Source organism: Gorilla gorilla, chromosome 14, assembly GCF_029281585.2.
Source record: "Gorilla gorilla gorilla isolate KB3781 chromosome 14, NHGRI_mGorGor1-v2.1_pri, whole genome shotgun sequence".
NCBI classification, from domain to species: domain Eukaryota; kingdom Metazoa; phylum Chordata; class Mammalia; order Primates; family Hominidae; genus Gorilla; species Gorilla gorilla.
Genome location: NC_073238.2, coordinates 33,597,087 through 33,615,488, shown reverse-complemented (window position 1 = coordinate 33,615,488; position 18,402 = coordinate 33,597,087). Strand labels below are relative to the sequence as shown.

The window sequence follows — 18,402 nt, the reverse complement described above, 5'->3', positions numbered from 1 at the left end:
TTTTTAATATATCAATATTAATTGTAGTTTTTATCAGATTAATCTAAACAGCACAACACATATATGTTCTCTGTTATCTAAACTTAAAATAAGTAGGAATTTTATTTATATGGTTATTGTTTAAGCAATTCTCAAGTTAGATCTAGCCTTTGAAATTATTATATAAAAGGCTACATTTTTATAAGTGATGTATCATTCTCATAATAATGTTTCCTGTTTAACTTAAACATTATAAATTATATTTGACATATTTCAGATGCTGCAGGAGTTTCAAGACAGTATAGCTAGAGAGCTACTAAAAGGTATGTTGCCAAAGTTTATGAACTAAATTTAATTCATTGATTTCTGAAACAAACTATGAATAGCAAATAGCAAGCATCCCTTTCCATAATTTGGTTAACAGGTAATATGTTAAATATTTTTTCATACACACCACTAATGAAAGATGTGAAAGCATTAACATTTACAATGAAAAGTATACTTAACTCGTCATTAATTGATCATGTACCTTAGCTTCAGAGAAATCTCAAGAAGTCTGTGTATCCTTTTTCCTCTGGCTCTACCCTTTCTTCACTTCTGCCGTCCCTATGGACCTGCCAGCCAGCACACTGAAACTGTTCTCAGAAAACAAAGGCATCATCGACTTCCCAGGTTTATGGTGGTGATTTAAGGCCAAGAGACAGACTCCAGGCTCATCTAGTAACACTCAGGCTACTCCAGTTCAAAGGCAGCCACGTGACAGGTGACATTTTAAATCTCCAGTCATTTACTTTGTCATTGGTTTACTTTTGCTCTCAGGAAAGGTTCCAGATTCCTAGCATGGAGTAAAAGCACCCAAATCAGTTTGGCTCCTGTCAAGTTATTCTGCCTCATCTCTCATCACTTGCCATACTCTGTCCCTTTGCTCTAGCATCTCGCCAAAGTCGGCTACACAGAACACAGGGACCTTCCTCGGCTCCAGCTCTCTGCACGTGTTCTTCCCTCCACCAGCCATTCTTCTTTCTTGTCCTTCAGGTACTAACCTACATATTGTCTCCAGCAAACAGCCTACAATATTGACATGAAACTGAGATACATGTCTCTTCTGTGTGTTCCAACAGTGCCCTGTTTAATACCTGCCATAGTGTCTGTGACTGTCTGTGGAAATTGCCTGCGTGTCTGCTTGCTTTTCAGGTTGTAGCATGCAATGTTGAGGGGTGGACTGTATCATCTTCATCTTGTAATTTCGGTGCTTGTCCTAGTTCCTGAACATATGGTTGTTGAATAAATGAATGAAAAATGAGAAAACCAGGAGCTCTGATACTTAACCACAATGGTAATTCAATCTGTGACTATGACCAAATTATATTTCACAGTAATTTTGTATTGTAATATTACATATGAATTTTTTATTCTTATGAACACTCATGAAGTTCTCAACTCATGTTACTGACTTACACTTAGTTAATTATGGAATATTTGAGATAAGTAATTCTTTCCTTTTTTTTCCAGATGCTGCTGAATTAGAATTGGGATCATATGTGGTTCCTCATCTAGGAACTAGTGATGAGTCAAATATAAATTAAGATATAGTTTGGAAATATTAAGAAATATGTATTGATTTTAACCAGAAATATATGATCTGAAAGATAGTAGAATGTAATTATTGGTCTGTTTACCTGACATTTTGCTTCCCATTATGTATATGATGTGAAAATCTTTATTAAAGGAAAGTATTTTTGTATCATGCCTGTCTGATGAAAACTTATATAGTATTTAAAGTAATGATTCTTGGTCCTCTTGAGTAACTCTCAAATGGATCTTACAAAGGTAAACTAGTATTATTGGCCGGGCGTCGTGGCTCACACCTGTAATCCCAGCACTTGTGAGGCCGAGGTGGATGGATCATGAGGTCAGGCCAAGACCAGCCTGACCAACATGGTGAAACCCCGTCTCTACTAAAAATACAAAAATTAGCCGGGTGTGGTGGCACACCTTTAATCCCAGCTACTCAGGAGGCTGAGGCAGGAGAATCACTTGAACCCAGGAGGTGGAGGTTGCAGTGAGCCAAGATCGTGCCACTGCACTCTAGCTTGGGCGATAGAGCAAGACTACGTCTCAAAAAAAAAAAAAAAAAGAAAAAAGAAAGAAAAGAAAAGGAAAACTAGTATTATTGAGTTGTACATACTCAAACTTTCAAAATGCCAGCTGGTTAAACAGCCAAACAGCTAAGTTGTCATTAATACTTCAGTGGAGTTAGATGGTTTATTCTTATTTTATAATTTTTCTATGGTGATAGATTTTGATTTAGACAGACATCCTTTTGACATATTGATACTGTGGTCATTGTCAATGTTTGGATGTATGTAAACTGTTACAGTGCTGTCGAACTTACATAATCTTAATTTTAAGCACTGATGTATGTAGATCTTTTCTCCTGGAAATATAGGAGTTGCCTTAGGCTTTTCACCTTTTCTGTTTATTTATTTTTATTTTTATTTTTATTTGTGAACCTTTTGGAAACACTCTTAAAATTATAGAAAAGTTCCAAGTTATATTACAAATAATTTCCCCCCGAACCATGTGAGAGTAAATTGCTGACATTAGGCCAGCACTCCTGATTGCTTTAGTAGGTATTCCCACAAGTCAGGACACTCTACATAACAACCTTGATAATCAGTAAGTTAACTTTAATACATCATGTCATTCAATCTTCAGCTTCTTTTGAGCTTTTATTAATTGTCTGTCATGTCCTTTATAGCAGACGGATCCCATTCAGAGCCATTGGTTGCATGTAGATGTTGTGTCTCTTACACTCCTTCAGTCTGGAGCAGTTCCTCAGGTTTCCTTGACTTCATGGCTTTGAATCTTTTGAAGAGTAAAGTTCAGAGTATAGAATGTCTCTCAGTTGTTTTTTCCTGATGTTTCATTATGATTAGATTTAGATTGTGTTATTTTCAGCAAGAGTATCTCAGAGGTGATCCTGGGATCTTCTCATTGCATCCTACCATATAACCTATAATTTTGATTTGTCTTATTACTGGTGATATTAGCATTGACAATTGATGGTATCTGCTGGATTTCTTTTCTGCAGTGTTACTTTTTCATCTTGTAATTAATTCATATATTGTGGGGAGGTAATTTAAGACTATGTAAATATCTCTGTTCCTCATAAAATCTTCAATTTATTCATTTACTTAGATCAACATGGATGCATGGTTTATTTCATACAATGGGATATAATTTGTTGATATTTTAAAAAATTTGTTTTTCTTCTTAGATATGTTTTGACAATTTCAGACTTAAGGAAAAATTTTAAAAATAGTACAAAGAATCTTTGTGTCTCATTCCTCAAATGTTAACATTTTACTGCATTTGCTTTACTTCTTCACCCACTTTTCTTCTTCTCTTTCTAAATAGATATAAATTTAGGTACACAATATATATTTCTCTTCCTGAACCATTTGTTAAGTCACAGACACGATGCCTCTTTATTTCTAAATACTTTACTATTTCCTAAAAAGAAGAAATTTTCTTACGTAACTAAGATTATCATTATCAAAATCAGGAAATTGAAACTGATTCAATATTAACATCTAATTGACAGACCTTATTAAGATTTTGCCAGTTTCCCCCATAATATCCTTTATAGCCAAAGAAAATCCAAGATGGGGGATTTTCACATTCCATGATGTATTGGGTCCAATTGTCCTCTTTCTTTGTTCTCCTTTAATTTGGGGCTGTTTTTGAGCCTTTCTTTGATTTTTCATAACATTCACGTTTTTGAAGAGTATGGGTCAATTATTTTATGGATTTTTTTCTCAGTTTGTGTTCATATGATGTTTCCTCATTATTAGATTCAGGTTATGTCATTCGGGCAGGAATGTCACACAGGTGATGCTGACTTCTTCCCAGTACAACATATCTGGAAGCTTATGCAGCATATCTGGAGGCTGTCACTTGGTTTCATTGCTGGCCAGTGTTGACTTTGCTTCTTTGGTTAAGGAGTATCTGTCAGGTTTGTCCATGGTAAAGTTACAGTTTACCTTTTGTATTTCACTGATACCTTGTGTGGCAATACTTTGTGGCTCTATAAAGGTCTAGTTACGCCTCAAAATTTCACCCACTAGATTTAGCATTGCATTGGTGATTTTTTCTTTTTATTTTCTTTTTTTATTGTGACAGGGTCATGCTCTGTACCCTAGGCTCATGCCTGTAATCCCAGCACTTTGCGAGGTGCGTGGATCACCTGAGGTCAGGAGTTCAAGACTAGCCTGACCAACATGGAGAAACCCTGTCTGTACTAAAAATACAAAATTAGCTGGGTGTGGTGGCGCATGCCTGTAATCCCAGCTACTTGGGTGGCTGAGGCAGGAGAATTGCTTGAACCCGGGGAGGCGGAGGTTGCGGTGAGCCGAGATCAATCGCGTCATTGCACTGCAGCCTGGGCAACAAGATTGAAACTCAGTCTTAAACAACAAAAAAAACCTAAAACTAAAAAAAGTATACATAGAGTGTTTGTAGCACAAAGAAGTGATACATGCTTGAGGTGATGAATACACTATTTACCTTGATGTGATTATTATGCTTTGTATGCCTTGAGCATAACATCTCATGTACCATATATATATATATATATATATAATGCACATATAAAAATAATTTTTAAAAAATACCATGAGAGATCACTTTTCACTGTGAAGCAGGATTTACCGGCGAGACAAACTGCTCCTGTGGGGATGATGAGCATCACTCGGTGTTTTAAGTGGATACCTGCAACACTGGAGCTCACTGCAATAGCAACAGGAGGTGGCTATGAAACAGATATAGTAGTAAAGCATGAAATATATTTAACTGCATGTAGTTATGATTTATATTTTATTTTTTAATAAGGGACTTTATATTTTAGAGCTTTTTTAGGTTCCCAGAACAGAAATCTCAAAGGCTCTAGTGTCCTCCAAAAGAATGAGCAAGGCACCTTTAACAATCCTTGCTCCTGTACCCTGTCAGGAGAGGGAGAAGCTATAGCCAAGTGTCATGAAGAGGTGGCTCAGCAGTTTGAGAAAAGCAGGATATTTTCATATATTCTGTCAGCTCCAGCTGCTAATCACAATTATATGATGGATCCAGTGTGCAAAGACATTAAAGAGAGCATTGGGAATTTGGGGAAGATGGAGCCAGAAATGGAACTGATTTCAATAACAACAGGAAAAACAGCTTGTGAAGATTTGACTACTGGTAAATATTGATACAGGAACATTCCAGAGCCAGTTGGTTTCATCCAGGCTCTCACAACTGCAGCCAAATGAAGGGAAAATGTCATGTTTGTTGAAATAGCCCCTAAGAGAGCCCTCCAAAGAAACATCAGGTAAATCATAGGTGAAGAAACCTACATTTTCTCTTTTCTACAGCCAAATAAAGAGTATGAGACTGTTTTTGATTTGGTGCAAACTCTATTTGAATATGGACACAACCTTAACTGGCCATGCTTTTATGAAGGTTTGAAAACAACAGGTTACCTGAGGTATCAACTTGATCACAAGAATCTTAAGACTTATGTAAAGAGTCGTTAGTTGCAGAAAAAAAAATAGCTTACTCCAGTCATCCTCTCATTAGTATTACAAGTGACAACATAGATTTCAGTTGCTTCAGAACTCGGGATACAGCACCCCGTGTTTTTGAGCACAAAACAATGGAACTACTTAGGTTCCTGGTTCCTGTTTTGTGGAGTCTGGTTTGGCTTGTGTGATGGACAGTTTAAAACCCAGAGCACCTCTGAGAATTCAAAGGTACAATTTACTTATCATTGCAGAGGATGTTCTAAATTTATCAGCATAAATATCTACTCATAGAATAAAAGTTTATAAATATATTTATTTTTGAACCTCTGTGAAATAGGAGTATTTTTACATTTACGGGGTTCTCTGGTTTAGTCCTCTCAAAATTTCCTGATCCACTTATGCAGAAAAGTCAAAGCACACCCATCAACAGACTAATACAGTCCAGGTGCCGTGTCTCATGCCTGTAACTCCAGAACCTTGGATGCCCGAAGAGGGCGGATCTCTCAAGGCCAGGAGTTCCAAAGCAGCCTGGCCAAAATAGCAAAACCCTGTCTCCACAAAAAATACAAAAGTCATCCAGGTATGGTGGCATATGCCTGTAACCCCAGCTACTTGGGAGCTGGAGCTGTGAGAATCACTTGAACCCAGGAGGCCCAGGTGGCAGTGTGTCAAGATCATGCCACTGCACTCCAGCCTGGATGACAGAGCGAGACTCTGTCTCAACAAAAGAAAAAACACCTGATATGAAAGTATCAAAAACTAGACGTCAATTTCCAGAGACTTTTTACATATCATTAACCTGCATATTTCAATTTTAGAGTAATGGTTATTGAAAATAACAGTGTTATTGTTCAAGGAATGAATTCTACAATTGCTTTGTTGCTAAAACTAATTCTATTTGTTATACCATGTGAGTTGTTAAGCCACTGTTATGAAAAAGCTTTTATAGAAAGCTTAGCTTCGAGAAAAAAGACATTTCTTTGACATAGAAATATCTCTCCTTTCATCAAATAATATGAATATAACATGCTTAATCTCTCATTTTTCTCTACTTTGTTATTTTTCAGTAAGACACACTCTAATATATTTAGACATATCAAGTATATATGTTGTTTCCTTTGAGAGTTGATTGATCAATAATGAAGACACTTCAGGGATATAAACTGTCTAAAACACACAACATTTATGTCCAAGCATTTTAAGGCTAAATATGCATGACCGTGTTGCAGGTATGTGTTTTAGAAAAAAAGTGCTTAAAATTGTATTCAATACACTTTAAATAAAAACCCGCTTTAATTACGATGAGAAGATCGTTCTCGATTCATTAATATCTTTAAACTTCTGAAGCACTGAAGAAACCTCAGAAATTCATATATAGGAAATGATACCATTAATTCATCTGCTTGTTTTAGGTAAAAATATGATAAATGTACATCCTCACTAAGTGCAAAGAAAGCAGAGTGTCATGAGATAGGAAATGAATATGTAACCAAAATATTTTCCTTTATGAAGAAAATAGCTGGCTTTGACCTTTCTAAGACAAGATAAAAAAGCAAAACACGCAGAGATGAAACATTCAGAGCTATCTCAACGAACCGTTTATCACTTGGCATTTAGGAATCCTATGTATGGTTGAAAACTCTGGTTTTAAATTGTGATCTGATTATCCCTGAAGTTCAAAATCGATGCAGAGGAAGCAAGCAGGGAAATACTACCTTCGTTATTTTTCTAAATTACTTTTTTTTTTTATAAAGGTGTACACTGGAGTTTTTTAAAATCAGGACAGGTCACATGGCATGGCTCTAAAGATTAGTGAGCCACATTTGTAATGGCTATTGAAATGTATGGCTATGCATCCTTGCATTTTAATTACTTCACTTTTAACTTCTAACATAGCGTGAAGTAGGACATACACTTAAACAAAGGCTTGTTGACATCTGTAATTATTATGATGCTTTTTAGTCACCATGAAGAGAGTCTAATTAAATGTGGTGGAAAGTAAAAATGCACACTATGATTTTTTTTTTCTTTTGTCTGTGTCTCGCCCTGTCGCCCAGGCTGGAGTGCTGTGTCGAGATCTCGGCAGAATACAAGCTCCACCTCTCGGATTCAGGCCATTATCCTGCCTCAACCTCCTGAGTGGCTGGGACTACAGGCACCCACCGCCACTCCTGGCTAATTTTTTGTATTTTTATTAGAGATGGGGTTACACCGTGTTAGCTAGGATGGTCTGGATCTCCTGACCTCGTGATCCGCCCGCCTCGGCCTCCCAAAGTGCTGGGATTACAGGCATGAGTCACCACGCCTGGCCTGAAATCTTAAAATAAATGAAAAACAAGCTAATCGCTGAAGAAAAATAAAAAGTTGCTGTAGAATGACAAGAACATTGTACACCCATTTACATATGGTTTTTGCAAAAAATGTTAATGCCAATATGTATATGCTGAGTGATGAGGAGATAAGTGATCTTGAATCAGAGGAGCAAATCATGACACTGAGAAAATAAATGCAAAAGCTGAACATAGAGTGCTACACCATGTGTCTTTAATGCAACACATTATAATAATTTGTATCATTACAAATATTCATCATGTTCTTTAATATGTCCTGTCATTGAGAAAGTACACAGTTCGGATGAGAATTCAGCTGAATGTAGATTTGACATCTCATCAGTGAAAGTGTTATGAATTGATCAGCTTGGATATATACTTGGAGCATAATACTAAATATAAATATTCATTGATTTTCATACCCGTATGCTACAATAGTATCCAACATTTTTGTAATTTCTGTCTTTGCCATCTCAGTATTTCTTGATCCACTGATGGAGGAAGATGTACAAACCTCATCAGGAACAGCAAATTTAATTAGCCCTCAATAGTGATGTATTTGTTATAAATTTAGTTGCAACAGACTTATTAAATATTAACAAAATTTTCTAGGTTAAAATCAGTAAAATGATTTTACTGATTTGGTATATCATGTTATTCGCTAATGAGGTTTTATAAAATGGCAATTTACCAACACAATTTGCTTCCTTAAAAATAAAGCCAAGGTTCTTACATTCTAGTATATGTTATTCAAATTGTGAATATCAACAAAATATATACATATATATATATTTGATGCCTCATAGTAATAAAGAAAATTAATGAGTCACTGAGGTTTAGTCCAATTCTAGTAATCCTCATGATTCCAATAGTCTCTGGAGCACCCACACTCTAACATTCTGCAGTAAAAATATTCTAAATGCTTCCGAAGTGAGTTCACTCCATTTTCCTTCATACAAAATCCAAAATAATCTAGCTGGCTTCTCTCTTGTCCCCTGCTTCCTGCCTCATAATCTCTCTTCTTTAGCGAAACTAATCTCTAGACTTGTGCTCTTGTTTCTTCCCATTCAACACACATTCTTTCCTTTTTCTTTGTTTAGCAGTAGTATCTTCCATCTACAATTTCTATTCCACTGCCCCTTTCTTCTTCTCCCCTAACTAAAAACATACTCAAAAATAGGAGCACCATAATGCTTTCTCCTGACCCTTTTCTGTCCTGACCTTCTACCCAATGGCGCTTCTTCCACATTTTTTCCAACAAAGGTCTCTCATCTTGCTACTCAGAGCAAGGTCCAAGGACCACCAGCAATAGGATCACCTGACAACTTACTAAAAATGCAGAGTCCCTAGTCGGCTGAATCACAGTGTGAATTGTTAACAAGGTTTTCAGATGATTTTCTAAAGTTTGAAAACTTATGGTCTATACGGAGAGTATATGACGAATTATATACATGTGTGGCCATGCATATATGCTTATTCTCAACTATTGCAAATAGAACACAGCTCTCCATTGTCAGCTGCTTCCATCCCTAATGGCTTCCCACCAGTGAGAAAGACAGGAAGAGCCAGAATATTTTTGCTGTAATTCTCTGGTATGTTTTGGCACTAGAAAGTCACTTTATATTCTTCCCAAATTTCTAACCATACCCGATCTTTTCCTAAAGAATCATTTCATTTTACCATCCTCCATTATATAAACCTGCCTCTTGTTCCTTCCCATCCTCTCTGTACTCTCTTTCTCGATCTTCATTTCCTCTTTTACTACTTTCTCCTTTATTATTTTCTCATTTTCCTCAGCTCTTGGAATACCTTGAATTCAAACTAATAATTCAGTTCCTTTTCAGCACTCTCAATATACTCTGTTGCCAACACCTGATAAGACGTATAACTCATCACCTTTTCACTTCTCTTTTTTCCGTGCTTTGCATTGAGGAGGTAATTTTCTTCATCTATTAGAGGATATCCTTCCTCATCAGTTTAGATAAATATGTGGTCAAATGACTTTTTAAATAAAAAATGGTTCTTACCTTCTAATTTTCCATTTAAGGTATCGAATACTTTTTGATGTGTAGCTTTGGGTAAATACACATCCTTCTGTGAAACAGTCTCACAGGGACTCTGTTAAAAGTAATATCAATAAATAATTTCAATGAAAAAATCCTAGTAATGAAGAGTATCAAAATTTCCTAAGTAAAATCTTTTTTAAAAACAGAATTTCCTAGTTTGCAAACAATTCAACTTAAGAGCACACACGTATAGAAAATCAAAACATTTTGATAGAAATCACCATCAATCCCACAGAAATACAAACTGCCATCAGAGAATACTATAAACAACTCTACACAAATAAACTAGAAAATCTAGAAGAAATGGATAAATTCCTCGACACATACACCCTCCCAAGACTAAATCAGGAGGAAGTTGAATCTCTGAATAGACCAATAATAGGCTCTGAAATTGTGGCAATAATCAATAGCTTACCAACCAAAAAGAGTCCAGGACCAGATGGATTTACAGCAGAATTCTTCCAGAGGTACAAGGAGGAACTGGTACCATTACTTCTGAAACTATTCCAATCAATAGAAAAAGAGGGAATCCCCCCTAACTCATTTTATGAGGCCAGCATCATCCTGATACCAAAGCCAGGCAGAGACACAACAAAAAAAAGAGAATTTTAGACCAATATCCTTGACGAACATTGATGCAAAAATCCTCAATAAAATACTGGCAAAACGAATCCAGCAGCACATCAAAAAGCTTATCCACCATGATCAAGTGGACTTCATCCCTGGGATGCAAGGCTGGTTCAATATACGCAAATCAATAAATGTAATCCAGCATATAAACAGAACCAAAGACAAAAAAAAACATGATTATCTCAATAGATGCAGAAAAGGCCTTTGACAAAATTCAACAACCCTTCATGCTAAAAACTCCCAATAAATTAGGTGTTGATGGGACGTATCTCAAAATAATAAGAGCTATCTATGACAAACCCACAGCCAATATCATACTGAATGGGCAAAAATTGGAAGCATTCCCTTTGAAAACTGGCATAAGACAGGGATGCCCTCTCTCACCACTCCTATTCAACATAGTGTTGGAAGTTCTGGCCGGGGCATTTAGGCAGGAGAAGGAAATAAAGGGTATTCAATTAGGAAAAGAGGAAATCAAATTGTCCCTATTTGCAGATGACATGATTGTATATCTAGAAAACCCCACTGTCTCAGCCCAACATCTCCTTAAGCTGATAAGCAGCTTCAGCAAAATCTCAGGATACAAAATCAATGTAAAAAATCACAAGCATTCTTACACACCAATAACAGACAAACAGAGAGCCAAATCCTGAGTGAACTCCCATTCACAATTGCTTTAAAGAGAATGAAATACCTAGGAATCCAAGTTACAAGGGACATGAAGGACCTATTCAAGGAGAACTACAAACCACTGCTCAATGAAATAAAAGAGGATACAAACAAATGGAAGAACATTCCATGCTCATGGGTAGGAAGAATGAATATCATGAAAACGGCCATACTGCCCAAGTAATTTATAGATTCAGTGCCATCCCCATTAAGCTACCAATGACTTTCTTCGCAGAATTGGAAAAAACTACTTTAAAGTTCTTATGTAACCAAAAAAAAGCCTGCATCTCCAAGTCAATCCTAAGCCAAAAGAACAAAGCTGTAGGCATCACAGTACCTGACTTCAAACTATACTACAAGGCTTCAGTGACCAAAACAGCATGGTACTGTTACCAAAACAGAGATATAGATCAATGGAACAGAACACAGCCCTCAGAAATAATGGTGCATATCTAGAACTATCTGATCTTTGACAAACCTGAGAAAAACAAGGAATGGGGAAAGGATTCCCTATTTAATAAATGGTGCTGGGAAAAGTGGCTAGCCATATGGAGAAAGCTGAAACTGGATCCCTTCCTTACACCTTATACAAAAATTAATTCAAGATGGATTAAAGACTTAAACGTTAGACTTAAAACCATAAAAACCCTAGAAGAAAACCTAGGCATTACCATTCAGGACATAGGCATGGGCAAGGACTTCATGTCTAAAACACCAAAAGCAATGGCAACAAAAGACAAAATTGACAAATGGGATCTAATTAAACTAAAGAGCTTCTGAACAGCAAAAGAAACTACCATCAGGATGAACAGGCAACCTACAAAATGGGAGAACACTTTTGCAACCTACTCTTCTGACAAAGGGCTAATATCCAGAATCTACAATGAACTCAAACAAATTTACAAGAAAAAAACAACCCCATCAAAAAGTGGGCAAAGGACATGAACAGACACTTCTCAAAAGAAGACATTTATGCAGCCAAAAAACACATGAAAAAATGCTCACTATCATTGGCCATCAGAGAAATGCAAATCAAACCACAATGAGATACCATCTCACACCAGTTAGAATGGCAATCATTAAAAAGTCAGGAAACAACAGGTGCTGGAGAGGATGTGGAGAAATAGGAACACTTTTACACTGTTGGTGGGACTGTAAACTAGTTCAACCATTGTGGAAGTCAGTGTGGCGATTCCTCAGGGATCTAGAACTAGAAATAGCATTTGACCCAGTCATCCCATTACTGGGTATATACGCAAAGGACTATAAATCATGCTGCTATAAAGACACATGCACACGTATGTTTACTGCAGCACTATTCACAATAGCAAAGACTTGGAACCAACCCAAATGTCCAACAATGATAGACTGGATTAAGAAAATGTGGCACATATACACCATGGATTACTATGCAGCCATAAAAAATGATGAGTTCATGTCCTTTTAGGGACATGGATGAAATTGGAAATCATCATTCTCAGTAAACTATTGCAACAACAAAAAACCAAACACTGCATATTCTCACTCAGAGGTGGGAATTGAACAATGAGAACACATGGACATGGGAAGGGGAACATCACACTCTGGGAACTGTTGTGGGGTGAGGGGAGGGGGGAGGGATAGCATTAGGAGATATAACTAATGCTAAATGACGAGTTAATGGGTGGAGCACACCAGCGTGGCACACGTATACATATGTAACTAACCTGCACATTGTGCACATGTACCCTAAAACTTAAAGTATAATAATAATAAAAGAAAACCTCACATAACTCTCTCTACATCAAGCTTATCTTTACATTCATGTGGCCATTAACTTGGTTACTGAGCAGGAAAAACAAATCATGTTCATGAAAAAATTCACACGTGCATATTTCAAAAAGTATCTCTCTTAAAAATATCTAACTTATATTGTAGTCCTCATCAAAAATAAATATGACATTTCAAACAAAATACAATACATTTTCTACTTGCCATGACACATACAGCATTAAACATTTAAAATATTCATGGTCATAGAACTGTTTAGTGTTAAAAATGATGTCTGTCTTGAACTTTTAGAGTCTGTCATATAGTGTATGCACAGAATGCTGAAAAAGCTGCTTTATTTCGGTAAACAGGGGCTTAAAATAAGCAACATGTTTTTGACAAAAGTTATGATGATAGAAAAAGTGCTTGAATAGAATGTAAATGCAGTAAGAAAAAAATTATGTCATGTCTAAATGAAAGCAAACAGGTATTAAAGTGTTTTTGTCTAATAAAAAATCAGATAAAATCTACCTGTCTATCGACTTCAACCCTTTGCTGTTACCATCAGGCAGCAGCTGCTTGTTTCTAAGAGGTCAGATACTTTCTATGTCTTTCCACAGTTGTGACCTTAAAACACATCACTATTATTTCCCACTCATGCTGCTGCAGCTTGACTGCCATAAAGTGACTCAAGGAGTTCTATTTGTGAAAATATAATTTATATTTTTCAATAGGCTGCTCAACCAATAATCTTGTTATTATATTCCCACAAGGTTTCCTATTCCTCATGCTTTTCTTTCTCTTGAAATGTCCCCTCAGATCTACACTGAACAATAAAGATATGTCAATACGTTCAAGTCCCAGGCATTAACTTTTCAGGTCCCAACTTTTGCAATACTGCAGTTTAAAGTGTCTCTCCATGAATCCAGTTAGAACTTTTGTACATCTAGATATAAGACAGAATCATGTATTTGCCCATAGCTGGACTCAGTGTAATTCTTTTGCTTTTAGACAAACGTACTTCAGATCCCATGTGAATTTCTAGTGAATTCTAAGCCTTATTTTTTATACTATACCACACCGGCTTCTTAAATTAATCCTACAAATTCACAGAATTTCACCATGAAGCAGTAATCTACTTAGCACATATATTCTCTATTAAGCGTATTCTGGAAAATATCAAAAAATAATTTGGGGGTGACATATGCAGAGGTGAGAAAATAAAGTCTAAGCATCTGATTTTATGTTTTCATATCATGCAATACTAATATTTAAAAAAATCAATAACACATAGTACCTCAGAATCCCAAGAATTTTCTTCATCGTCCTTTTGTTTGGATTCTGATGGGAACATCTGAGCTATAAAAGGTTAATCACAGATGTATTCATGAGAACATTTCTCTACTATAAATTTTAAAAACATACACAAGTCTACTTTCATTCACGAATCTGTAGTTTTTCCTCTGTAGCCCGTATATTATTTTTGTCGATTACAGTGACTACTTCTATAGTCACTCCATCAGAATTGAAATCTAAAAAGTCTGAAAATTAACATTATTTCATTAGAATGAAGAAAAATAGAAATTTGACTAACTTGTATGAGTTATTTCTTCACAAAGCAATCATATCCTCTTCTTCTGTGAAACACAGTATGTCCTATATTTGCTGTTCATTCAGAAAACTTTAATTACCTATCATCTCTCATTTCTTTGTAAATTTTTAGTTTCTAGTGTTACTTAGTTTGATTGACTCAGCAATCTCTATTACACAGTTCTTCAAAAAAGATGATCTATCAATGAATAAAATTTTTTAGGAATATTAACTTTTTGATATTAGTCAACTATATGTCCAACCCTTTTACATTTCAATATGCTATGACAGTGCATTGGGTGTGTTTTGGGTGTGTATATGTTTTAGGATGATAAGCTTAAAAAACTTTTATTGCATATAAATTAAGAACTGCTTTAATTACAACAACACACTGCTTCCCTAATGCAACAATATCTTCAGAGTCAGCTTGTGACACCTTGGAGAAACATCAGAAATGTATAGGAAAAAATAATTGCCTTAAGTAATCTAACATTCCCACATGTTGTATAGGATAAAATCGAGGCCCACACAAGACTTGAGGAGTTCTCAGGCACATAAGACAGAAAATGAATTTATACCAAAAATAACTTCCAGTTTTCTTTATCAGCAAAAAGTACAAATTACAACTATTTGAATCAGGTTAAAGAAAAAAGCAAACGTGCACAACTAAAACTTAAAAGACCGTTTCATCATTAACAGTACATTTATCATTCGACATCTATCAACTCTCTACCTGGTTTTCAAAAGTAAATTTAACCTGGGATCTCAGCATCCCTGATGTTCACATTTCATGCAGAGGGTCCAAGAAACTCAAATCATACTTTGGTAAGTCACCATTTTCACTCATTTTCAGAAGCATACCCTGGATCGTTTCAGAGATCTTACGTGTTGCAACACCATAGCTCTAATAGTCTGTGGGTCACAGTTCAAATTCTTAGTGGAATATATGATTGCACAAGGAAATATTTTAAATATTTCATTTTTAATTTCTAATAACTAAAAAATTAGCAGATAAAACTAACTTTTTAAAGACTTGGAAATCTGCATGTTTTCATTTTTATTTATTACTTATCAGCATAAAAACTGTGCAATTAACTATGCTACTGTCATACAATGGAATTTTATAAACAACCTAATATTTAAAAACACAGTTAATTGTGTCCTTTATGGATGACTCCAAAAATTATAATGCTGATCAAATAAGAATGTTGCTGAACATTACACTGTACAACCATGTATGCATTAGAAGTTGAAAAAAATTGTACATATTAAATATGACCATGCACACGTTGTAAAATATTTAAACATGCATAAGAATAGTTTTAAAAAGTAGGTTAGTGTAAAAAGACTCTAAAGCCAAACGCTTCAGAATTACAGTTTTAGGAAAAATGTGTTTATCAAATATTCACAAATAAATGACTACTTTCCTCATCTTTACAAGGTAAAGGTACCACACACATAAACAGACACACACAGGAACACACGCAGACACACACACACACACACAAACACAAACACACAGAGTTCACTGATCCGAGTTACTGATTTTCTTAAGATTCCCAAAGTGACAACACCGGAAATGAGGTAATTAATATTAAAACACAAGTGTTATATCAGTAAAAGACATGATCCCCGAAGTAAACTGTGGAATCTGAATCAAGCTTCAAAGAACTAAAAAGAGTTAGAGTTTCAAAATTTACCTTCTTGAATCTTTAAGAAATACAGAAGTTCAAAATAGAAAACATTACAGTTTCGGGATACAAAAGTAGAAACACCTGAGATTAAGGCTATATTTTTAAAAAAAATATATTGAAAATTACTGTTCTTGTAATATCAGGTTTTCAAACACAAATACCAGTATTGGCATTATCTAGATCAAATCTTTTCATCAAAGTTGAAAGAAATAAATCATTGGGGATAGAAAGACTATCAAAATGTCCAATATTGGTTAAATTGAAACATTTACCTGCTCTCAATGTTTGTTCATTCTTCAATTCAAAGGCTTTATTTGGAACAGTCTTTTGCATTTCAATGGCAGGCTAAATGGGTTTGGAAGAAAAATGATCAATAAAGAATGTGTACTTCACAAAATACATAGTTAATAATACATTCAAAATTAAACCATAAAACTAAATACCTTGAAGGCAGATGGCTTCTCAGGAAGCTCTAAAATGCAAAAGAGATTTATCATCAATCATAAGTAAATATGACAAAGCCAACCGAGTGAATGCAGTGATAGTATCTAACTGAGTCCTCTTGGTTGACTTTGAGAATGAATAGTTTAGATTTGGGAAGTTTTCTTTTGGTTTGTTTAGGACACACACATGACAGGAATACACTGAAGAAAATACAAATATAGGTTTCATAGATCATGTAGTTAAGACCTCAAAAGTGAGATTGTGTTTCATGTGTAAAAAGGGTTGATATGAGAAAATAAATGTCAAACCTGAACACGGAATGCTACACCATATACTTAATGAAACACATTAAAATCATTTATATTATTCTATTCATCATGTTCTTTAATATGGCCTATCTTTGGAAAGGTACATAGTTATGATGAGAGTTCAGCTGAATGTAGAATTGACATCTCATCAGTGAAGTGTTATGAATTGATCAGCTTGGATATATACTTAGGTCATAATACTAAATATAAATATTCACTGTTTTCCATAACCATATGGTGTAATCATATGCCTATATTTCTGTATCCTCCAGTTTATCCATCTGAATGCTTCTTGATCCACTTATGCAAGAAGATGTATAAAACTCATCATGGAAATAATTTATAAGCTTTCAATATTGACATATTTATATAAAAATTAACTGCAATAGATGTATTAAACATAAATAACTTTTTATATTGTTAAGTCACCACAATATTTATTTTAAAAAGCAATCTTATTATTCAAGTATAAATTCAGTATTTTTTTAGTTCCTACAATTTGTCTGATTTGGTGTATCATTAGTCTATAATAAATTTTTTTGGAATGGCAATTTTACCAAAACAACTCACTTTCTTAAAATATAAAGCCAATGTTCTTAGTTTCAAATATATCTCACTTGAATAGCTAACATCAGCAAAATATATATTTGTCCTGCCTGATTGTAACATAGAAACCTAATGAGCACTCCTCTTGCTATTCAAAGTGAGCTCCAAGGGCCACTGACATCAGCATTGCCTGAGAACTTATTAAAATTTAGAAACTCAATTGTGCTGAATGATACTGTGTATTACCAAGGTATTCAGCTGATTTTTAAATGTTTCATAAGTATTGGTATATACTGACTGTATACGACAAATTATATAGATGCACACCTATGCATTTTTGTTAATACTCACCTATTGCAAATAAAACACAATTCTACATGCTCAGATAATTCCATTCCTAATGCCTTCCCAGTAGTGAGAAAGACAAGAAAAGTGAGAAAACTTTAGCAATAATTTTCTGACAAGTTTTGGGACCAGAAGATCATTTTATATTCTTGCCATCTTTCTAAGCATGGTCTATCTTTTCTAAAAAATATTTTATTTTGCCACCTCCATTATATAAACCTGCTTCTTGTTCCTTCATGAACTCCCTGTACTCTCTCTGCCTTCCTTAGTCTTCATTCCCTTTTTACTCCTTTTCCCTTACTTATTTCCTGACTTTCCTCATGTCTTAGAGTATCTTGGATTCAAACAAATAATTCGGTTTTTTTCTTGCACTCTCTATATATTCCTGTTGCCAACACCTGAAAAGATACATAACTTATCATTTTACTCCTCTCTTTTCGATGTTATGTATTTAGTGGGTAATTTTATTTGGCTATTAGAGTATTTCAGTC

The 18,402-nt window shown here is 35.0% G+C and overlaps 2 protein-coding genes across 5 annotated transcripts in view; one reads left to right on the top strand and one right to left on the bottom strand.

Annotated features, from left to right (window-relative positions):
- Window positions 1–1,726, top strand: part of LOC115933523 (ankyrin repeat domain-containing protein 26-like) — a 33,883-nt gene extending 32,157 nt beyond the window's left edge. For 2 of the 4 annotated variants that reach the window (XM_055359761.2, XM_055359760.2), the window contains 2 exons: window positions 257–302; window positions 601–1,726. The gene's annotated coding sequence lies outside the window, so the exon portion shown is untranslated. The remainder of the gene's footprint in view (window positions 1–256; window positions 303–600) is intronic. The other 2 variants (XM_055359763.2, XM_055359762.2) reach the window with 2 other exon arrangements.
- LOC115933525 (ankyrin repeat domain-containing protein 30B-like) overlaps window positions 1–18,402 on the bottom strand; it is a 52,826-nt gene that overhangs the window by 21,098 nt on the left and 13,326 nt on the right. Inside the window, exons 5-9 of the mRNA XM_063697162.1 lie at window positions 16,712–16,740; window positions 16,541–16,613; window positions 14,282–14,343; window positions 9,898–9,988; window positions 4,656–4,770 (exon numbers count right to left, since the gene is read on the bottom strand). Coding sequence (XP_063553232.1) covers window positions 4,656–4,770; window positions 9,898–9,988; window positions 14,282–14,343; window positions 16,541–16,613; window positions 16,712–16,740 — 370 coding nt within the window. The remainder of the gene's footprint in view (window positions 1–4,655; window positions 4,771–9,897; window positions 9,989–14,281; window positions 14,344–16,540; window positions 16,614–16,711; window positions 16,741–18,402) is intronic.